This window comes from Nematolebias whitei, chromosome 13 (genome assembly GCF_014905685.2).
Source record: "Nematolebias whitei isolate Nwh7 chromosome 13, NemWhi1, whole genome shotgun sequence".
NCBI classification, from domain to species: domain Eukaryota; kingdom Metazoa; phylum Chordata; class Actinopteri; order Cyprinodontiformes; family Rivulidae; genus Nematolebias; species Nematolebias whitei.
In genome coordinates, this window is record NC_056510.1 from 5,521,204 (window position 1) to 5,530,801 (window position 9,598).

The window sequence follows — 9,598 nt, forward strand, 5'->3', positions numbered from 1 at the left end:
TTACGTTTATAAAAGACCAGAATCTTTACGTTTATAAAAGACCAGAAACTTTACGTTTATAAAAGACCAGAAACATTTATAAAATATCAAAAACTTTACGTTGATAAAAGATAAGAAATTTTATGTTTATGAGAACGATGGGACTAAATTATCACCTTTTTATTTGTTTTATTGAGGATGAAAGCTGCTGTTTAAAAGAAAAGCAGTTTAAATCGACTCTGAACAGACTTTTTGATTGATTTTTCTGTGAGATGTTTGTTTTGGTAAAAAATTATTTGGAGCCACTTCCTGATCAACTCAAGATGAAAAACTAACTGCTGCCTGAGTCTGAAAGAGGAAATGGATAGATTTGATAAAATAATTAGATAGATTAGATAGATACTTTATTGATCCCAAAGAGAATTATGTAGTGGTCTATAGCTCCATTCATACAAACAACAAGATAAAAACCCACCAGATAAAAAAGGGAGTATTAAATAAATAAATAAATAAATAAAACGATAAAAGAGGATATAAGCAACAACTATGTTAGGAGACATAACCAGATAGCTTCTCTTGTTCCTGCCAGGAGTGGACGAATTACACAGCCTAATGGCACAAGGGACAAACGAGTTCTTGAAATGTGTCAGTTAATAAAATAAAAACTTTAATAAAAGCTGGGGGAGTCCCCCTCAGACTGATGGGGGACTCCAGGACCACATTCAGGTTGTTATCAGGTTTCAGAGGAACTGTTGAAGAATTAAAAATATTATTTGATTTGATTTAATTGAGTCATCGTGGAGGAAATCTGTCCTTTCTCTCACTGAACTTAAAAAAAAGACAAAAGTAGTTTGAAGAAGTTTGACCTTTCAAACAGAGATAAGAAAAGAAAAACATGAGGAAAGAAAGGTAAAAAAAAAAACACAGTGAGAGAGACGTACTCACCTTTATTTTGTATTTATTTGTCTTTACTTTGTATGTACTGTACTTGATATTTTGTATTTACTCGTCTTTATTTTTATATTTACTCATCTTTATTTTGTCGTTATTTTGTATTTGTCTTCATTTGTATGCACTTGTCTTTTTTATTTGTTGTCTTTAGTTTCTGAATGTATTTATTTTGTTTACATTTTACATTTATTTGTGTCCTTTGTCCTGCAGACGGGAGCTTTTGGACTCACCTTTGGAAGATCATGTAGTGTGTCCCCGGGGGACTGGCGGGCCCCGGGTCCCAGTGGAGGACATGGTGGAAGTTGACAGACTTGACTTTAAGGTTGACCGGAGCAGGAAGAGAACCGAGAGCTGCGGGGACAGTCAGGGGGACAGTGAGGGGGACAGTCAGGGGGACAGTGAGGGGGACAGTCAGGGGGACAGGTGCAGAGACACACCTGTCCGGATGGGGCACTGAAGCTTACCTGAACTGAGCTGTAAAACCAGAACCAGGACAGAAAAACTGGACATCACAATCAGTCCTGGGATCTGTCCTCAGGCAGGTCCAGCGTCTGTCTCTGTCTTTGAGGACATTTCTACAGAATGAACACTAAAAATATGTTTTTGTTATGAATTTAATCTTAAACATAATGTATTTATTTATGTAAGATAAAACGAACCGAACGGAGGAGCCAGGTCCGAACCTGAGCAGGTAAAACAAACAACACGAATGTTCCAGGTAACATTCAGCTACATTCACTAACCGACAACACTTCTAGCTCCAAAACAAGAAAAACAAACAACAAACAACAAATAAAAGCAGTCATATGACTCTGACTTACCGCAGAACGAAAAACGAAATCACTTTACGACAGATCCTGAACTTTGTTTCTAGCTCCGCCCCCTCCCTGAGACCGGACCGGAAGTTTCACAATCCGACTCAGACGCAACTACTTCCGACTTCACCTTCACAATAAGAGCTTTAACATCCGGTTACAGGACCTGCAGCATTTATCACAGACATAAATATGGCCTTTACCTCATAGACATGCTTTACTTGACCAAAAACAAGTTTATAAAGTCATATTTACATAAGCAGGTGTAATATTTACTGTGCAACTGTAAAATATTTATTTATGAAAGTAAGTAAGTGTAAAAAATAAAATGATTAAATAGTAATATTTAGATTTTTTTTAACAGTCTAGGTATTTCCGTAAATGTTAGTGTGCAGCGACAGATTCAGCTCCTAAATTGTTTTTGATCTCATTCCCCCCCCCCCCCCCCCATTCGTCATTAAAGCCCATCAGCCTTTGCTCTGCTTCTAATTTTTAAATTACATTGAATGTTTAATTTAAAAGCCTTTTAGTTGCTTCGACATAAATCAGTCCTGTTATTTTAAAAACTTTACACTTTCAAATTATCATAAAAATAATAAATTAACATTCACTTTGTGTTACATTTGTTCCTCTTTTCTGTAATAAATAAAATAATTAATTTGTTTTAACCATTGACATGTATTTTAATGGGACATGGACACCGGCGACCCCCGTGACCCAAAATGGATGAAGCGGGTAAAAGATAATGGATGGATGTATTTTAATGGATTATGGATTATTTTAATCCTCATGACCTCAATAACTGAAGACCAACAAAACCAACTTTTACAGCTAGAAATATGAAACCTTTAATTTGACATATTGGAAGGAGATTTCTGCAACACACTGTTTAAATGTGGAAGTAAAAAATAATGTCTGCTGATTTAATACACGGGCGGCATTGTGGCTCAGTTGGTAGAGTTGTTGCCTCACAGTGAGAAGGTCACCAGATCAAATCCCAGCCGGGGGCCTTTCTGTGTGGAGTTTGCATGTTTTCTCTGTGCGTGCGTGGGTTTTCTCCAGGTACACCAGTTTCCTCCCACAGACCAAAACCATGGTAACTCTAAATTGTCCCTAGGTGTGAGTGAGAGAGTGAATGGTTGTTTGTCTCTATGTGTCCCTGTGATGGACTGGAGACCTGTCCAGGTGTCCTCAGACTCTCGCACAGTGACTGCTGGATATGGGCACCAGTGACCTGTTTACATGGCTGTCCTCCAGGAGGAGCAACAGATTCATAAAAACATTCACTTGTGGCTTTTAAAACCTTCATTTTAACCTTACACAGCTAAGTGAATCATATCGTGACAACAGATATTAAAAGTTTTCTCTCTTTCTTTCTTAACTAATTCATCCTGTTTTATGGATAGAGACTCTCTGTTGGCTCCAAGGAGATTCTGTCAAACCATCGGGAGGCTGAGGAGGGAAGCAGCGTTTTACGAACACGATGTTCAGTGAAGGTGTGCTGTTGATCTCAAGCAGTGATGTCAGTGAGAGGTGGAAGGAATGCTTCTCGGACCTTCTCAATCTTGTCTTCCATGGAGGAAATTGAGTCGGGGGGACTTCGGGGTTGGTCTGTCCATAACCGTGGCTGAGGTTGACCCTCACTAGGGCTCTTGCAGTGTCATTGGAGTTTGCCCATCCAGTCTATATGTACTTTGTGGACTTGGAGAGAAGACATTCAAACATATTCCTTAGGGTACAACTGTGGGGGGTGCTCCGTGAGTATGGGATTGAGGGCCTGTTGCTACAAGGTGTTCAGGCCCTATACAACCAGTGCAAGAGTTTGGTTCACATTGCTGATAGTAAGTCGGATTCTTTCAGGGTGGGAGTTGACTCCACCAGGGCTGCCCATTGTCACCGATTCTGTTCATAACGTTTATGGACAGAATTTCTTGGTGCAGCCAGGGGGAGGAGGGAGTCTGGTTCGGTGGCCTCAGGGTTCCTTCTCTGCTCTTTGCAGATGATTTGGGCCTGTTGGCGTCATCGTGCCGTGATCTTCAGCTCTCACTGGAGTGGCTCGCAGCCGAGTGTGAAGCGTCTGGGATGAGAATCGGCACCTCTAAATCTGAGGTCATGGTCCTCAAACGGAAAAGGGTGGATTGCTCTCTTCAGGTTGAGGGCGAGGTTCTGCCTCAAGTGGAGGAGTTCAAGTATCTCTGGGTTTTGTTCACAAGTGAAGGAAGAATTAAGTGTGAGATTGGCAGACGGATTGGTGCAGCATCTGCAGTATTGTGGACCCTGTACCGGTACGTTGTGGTGAATAGGGAGCTGAGCTGTAAGGCAAAGCTCTCCGTTTACCAGTTGGTCTACGTTCCTACCCTCACCTCTGGTCTTGAACTCTGGGTAGTGACCAAAAGAATGAGATCATGGATACAGGCGGTTGAAATGAGTTTCCTCTGCAGGGTAGCTGGACTCTCCATTAGCGACAGGGTGAGAAGTTCAGTTGTCCAGGAGAGACTTGGAGAAGAACCGCTGCTCCTCCACATCGAGAGGAGCCAGCTGAGGTGGTTCGGGCATGTCTGACTGGGAGGAGATCCCAGGGAAGACCCAGGACACGCTGGAGAGACCACGTCTCTCAGTTGGCCTGGGAACTCCTTGGAGTCCTCCCAGAAGAGCTGGAAGAGGAGGCTGTGGAAAGAGATGTCTGGACCTCCATGATCAAGATGCTGCACCCGAGACCTGAGTTCAGAACAAGAGGAAGATGATGGATGGATATCTTGTAACTGCATTTATTTTATTGTTGCTGATGAGCTTTTATTGCTGAAGTTCTTATATTTTTGCAGTTGTTAATATTAAATGTTTGCATGCAATGCATCTGAGTTTTATAATCTGAGTTTTATAATCTGAGTTTTATTTAAAGAAAAAAAAATTGGACAAAACAAAGAGACAACGTTCGTATTTAACACACAAGTCGACAGCTTCTGATGAAAACAAGAAGAAGAAAAAAAATCATAATTCAGGTTTTATTTTTCTTACAGGTGGTCAAATAAAATAAACAGATAATAAACAAAACAAACAACAATAATAATAATAATGAGCAGGTCTCAGTTGTAAATGAGTCTCCGAGGCTCAATGTGATTAATCTGTATAAATAAAGGTTGAATGAAAATAAAAATAAACCCAGAAACACAACAAAGCCTGCATGTATTTTAAATGATCTGACGCAGAAACACAACACGTGGTGTTGCTTTTATTTTTTCTCAAGTCCAACCCAAACAACAACAGCTGACTCAAAACTGACCTAAGAAGGAACTTCCTGTTTTGTCCTTTCATTTCCTGTTTACACTTGCTAACACAGTGTTAGCACCATAGATATCATATAAATGTATAATAATATATGCTACCTATGGTTAGCACACTTAGCATGCTAACTTATTGCAGTTTGCATGGTTTTTGTTAGCATGCTGTCACAAACTGGCTCCCTGATGAACCGTGATGTGTAAACTGTCCTTTGTCAGCTTTTAATCTTTTTTTGTTTTTGGGTTTTGAAATAATTTACCTTTCTCTTTTAAAATTCAGGTCTCTCTTGTAAATGAGTCCCCGAGGCTCAATGGGATTAACCGGTATAAATAAAGGTTGAATGAACTTATGTTCGGTTTGATTGGGCTTGGTTCTGGAATCACAAACTTTGACTCATGAGGCAAAGAATAAGTTTTGGTCTAATTTAGTCTTAAAAGTTTTAAATGCATGAATCCAAGATGCTTAAATTTGACGCCTCATGTTTTGTTATTAAAATGCCGGTTCTGAAAGGTTCTGTTTGTCATCAGTGTCGGAACATGAGCTGGAACCAGAACCAGACTTATTTTCAGACGTTTGATCAAAGTTTGGAAGCCAAAGCTTTAGAAATAAAAACACGTTTCAGAACTGACTGGATTCCATCCAGAGAGAGAGGTTCTACTTCCTGTTTCCTCCCTAGAACTTCCCTAACTGGGCCAGAACTGATCCAGTTCAGAGTCCTTGTTTTGATCCATAGATGGGGACATTTATTGTAAGTTCTGTCCTCCTGTTGTTTGTTGGACTATCTGTGGTCAATAAAAGCAGCTGGATCAGAAGTCCTACTGGGTCCCCTCGGTCCAACACTCCGGCCCTCGGTTCTGTTTTCTGTTCTGATGGGTTCTTTTTTCCTCGTGCAGGAAGAGTTTGTGCAGGAATCCCAGCAGTCTGCAGTTTAAGAGGCTCTAAAGGTTCTGGACGGGTTCCAGCAGCATTCAGAGTATCAGCTGCTGCCACAGAACATCTTGTTTTGATCGACCCGGTTCGGTCCAGCAGGTGCAGCACAAAGAACACAGATGTTTGGAACAGGACATTACATAACAAAGAATTTAAAAAAAACTTCTGAGAGGTTTGGGCCAGAACCAGAAACAAACCTCAGAGTCTGAACCAACGCTGAGTCAGCGTTTATCTGACTTCTTTGGGCTGTTTTAGCCGAAAACATTCGGCTCATTCAGGAGGTGGCTGCTGCGAATATTAGCTTTTATATTCTTCAAAATATTTAACTTTATTTACAAATATTTATCACACAAACACGGTCAGATCTCTCTGTTCTCTGACAAATCTGCTTCAGCTGCTGTTCTGTTTGTCTTCTTATGATACTTACAGCTTTTAGCTACCCTCCTGCTAATGTTAGCTTTTAGCTATCATTCTGATACTGTTAGCGATCAGTTGAAGGATGAAGGTCAGCGTGGTTGATTTTAGCCCTTTGTTGACTGATTATTGAGATTAATTTATTAATAACTATAGAAATTGCATTTCCTGCAAAAATAGTGTGAATGCTTACTGCAGAAGAACTAGCTGAAAAACAGCTGAAATTAACTAAAAAAATCTAAAATGCAGCTGAAATGGAAGAGCAAGCGTAAGCAGAAAGAAAACATATTTCCTTAATTAAGTTTTAAATAAGTAGAAAATAGCACAAAAATTAGAACATTTGTTAAAAAATTTTGAAAAGGCTGAAATTAGCAAAAAAAATTGCTGAAAAGGCAGAAAGAAGCTTAACCTACTAGAAGGAAATGGAAAGAACTGAAATGAACTAAAAATGTGGAATGAGCTGAAAAAAGCTAAAATTAGCATCAAAAGAAATAAAAAGTAACTGAAAGAGCAGAAAAACTGAAACTAGTTGATAAAAGCTGAAGGCAGCATAACAAACTAAAATTAGCATAAAGGAGTTTATTAGCCTGAAAGTTGCCGAAATCAACACGGAAAACTTGAATTTATCTGAAAACAGCTAAAATTAGCTTAAAATGCTAAAAAGCTAGCTTAAAAGGTAGAACAAGCTTAAATTAGTAGAAGAAAGCAGAAAGAACACATACTTGCTCATTTAGGCTGAAAGAAGCAGAAATGAGCACAAAAAGGTGGAAATTATCTGGAAAAAAAGCTGAAATTAGCAACAACAACAAAAAAAAAAACAGCTGTAAAGTAGCCAAAAATATCAGAAGCTTAAATTAGCAGAAGGGAGAAGACATTTTTGCTGAATTTGGCCGAAAAAGTTGAAATGAGTGCAAAAAATGTGGAGTTAGCAGAAAAAGCTGAAATTAGCATAAAACAGCTAAATAGTAGCTGAAATATCAGGAAAAAGCTGAAATTAGCAGAAATAAGCTGAAAGGAGCATAAAGAAGTTAGAAGTACAAAACTGTAGTTAGCAAAATAATCTAAAAGGATCATAAAACAGTTAAAATTAGCTGAAAGTAGCTGAAGCAGAACAAAATGTGAAAGGAGCAGTAAAAGGCTGTGAACAGATCTAAAGATTTGAAGGAGGTAAAATGAGCTCAGTTCATTTTCTATGAAGAAAAAAAATGGCAGAAAAGGCTAAATATTTCAAAAAGCTAAAGTTGCACCAATACCAAAAGTCATAGCAGGATTGTCCTGAAAGAGCTGAACGTTTTGATTTGTGATTTGATGGAATAGCTGAAGGGATGAGAAAGATGCCGAACAATGTACGGAATAAAAATAGATCATAATAGAGTGAAAGCTTCATAAATATTCATACAATAAATATTCTTGTTGTGAAAACAAACGTCTCTAAAAACACAAACTGCTGAAAAGATGGACAAAGACATGTCTTCAAAGAGACAAACAGCTCAGCACGTCCCTGGTTCTCAGGTTCTCAGTCCCAGGTCCTCTACCCATGGGAAAACAGTCCAGAATGGACGGATTCAAACGGACTTGATCTAACAAAGTTAAGTCAGGTCCTCTGGACGGGTGCAAAAAGTTAAAATAATAAAAAAAAAAAGTTGAAACGTTTCGTCTTTAATCCAGAAGACTTCGTCAGAGATGAAAACAAACGGACTGAGGACCTGCGGAAGCAAAGGTTTATAGAAGCTGACCCACGTTTCAACAGGAAGAACGTAGAACGTGTCGGTACTAAAACAAAACAACAAACATGGAGGGAACTTTAAAATCACTGGTTCTGATGGTGACCCAAACAGAACCAGTGTGGGGTTTAAAGGTCCACGTTCTGTTGTTAGGAACGTGCTACAGAACCAAACTGAGACCAGAACAGTTCTGTAGAAATACAGGAACAGAACTCTGAAGTCCTGCAGGACTTTGGATCCAAACTAAACAAACAGCAGCCGATCCTTCAGGTTCACGTCAAAAATAAGATACTCCAACACAGATTAACAGATTACTACGGAAGAGGATTAGGGAAACGGTGCACAAAAAAAACTTATTTTTTTCCCATTAATTCTGAGATTAAAGTCAAGAATCCAATTCCTGACTTTTTTAAATCTCAGATTTCAGACTTTAATCTCAGAATTCAGATTTCAGTCTCAGAATTCAGATTTTAATCTCAGTATTCAGACTTTAATCTCAGAATTAAGGAAAATTAAATGAGTGCACTATGGCCCTAATCCTCTTCCGCAGATTACCCTGCAGAGAACAGAACCAGGAGAAGTTTGGACCTTCAGGATCATCAGTACACAAACGTCAGGAGGGTTCTCTGTGGAGCAGAACCTGCAGCAGGGCCCGGTGGGACCCGGTCAGTGAATGGACCGTCAGCAGGGGACGGCTGACTGAAGACCAGGTGGGGCAAGAACTGGGCCAAGGTCTGAGGAGGAGGTCCGATCACGCTGTAGGCCTTCAGAACCGACAGACCGTTCAGAACACTGAGATCCACCAGGGTGATGTGGAGTTCTGCTGCGGGCCCTGCTGAGGGGAGAACCTGGACCTCCTGGGTCGGGTGAGGAGCTCCTGGAGCAGAGCTGTGGATTCTGAGAGTCTGCAGACCCAGCAGGACCAGCTGCTGGTTCTGGAGTCGATCCGGTCCACAGAAGGATAAGCGCAGATGCTCCACTGTGCTGATGTTCAGCACCTCCTCCAGAACCCACGGCTCCTTCACCCACACCGTCAGAATCCCCTCCTGCCGGAGCCGCTGAAGGGAGGTGCGCAGCACCGAGTGGCACCGGCACCGAGTGTTGGCCAGTGCCTCGTCGCAGTCGCGGACCGGAACCGAGCAGCTGCAGTTCCTCAGGCCAGAACCTAGGGAGCCTCCGTGGAACAGCAGGGTGGAGAACGGGGAGGTGTCGGACGGAGGGGAGGAGGAGGTCATCGTCTGACAGTCAGAGGGCAGGGGGAGCAGCAAACACAATAACCATGGCAACAGGGAGGCCCACATCTCCATGGAGACGGAGGTGACTACATCCTGACTGGAGCTGAGAGAGGAGGAGGAGGAGGAGGAGGCTGCAACCAGAATGAAAGTAAATTACAGAGTCTGAGTCACTTCAACACAAAGAGCTCTCTGTCTGAACACACACACAAATACGTGCACACACACACACACACACACACACACACACACACACACACACACACATACCCCA

At 40.9% G+C, this 9,598-nt stretch overlaps 1 protein-coding gene across 1 annotated transcript in view; it reads right to left on the reverse strand.

Annotated features, from left to right (window-relative positions):
- LOC119419784 overlaps positions 1 to 9,393 on the reverse strand; it is a 12,156-nt gene extending 2,763 nt beyond the window's left edge. The window contains exons 1-2 of the mRNA XM_037687167.1: positions 8,733 to 9,393; positions 1,161 to 1,281 (exon numbers count right to left, since the gene is read on the reverse strand). Of these exons, the coding sequence (XP_037543095.1) occupies positions 1,161 to 1,281; positions 8,733 to 9,393 (782 nt within the window). The remainder of the gene's footprint in view (positions 1 to 1,160; positions 1,282 to 8,732) is intronic.
- Positions 9,394 to 9,598: the final 205 nt, after the last annotated feature.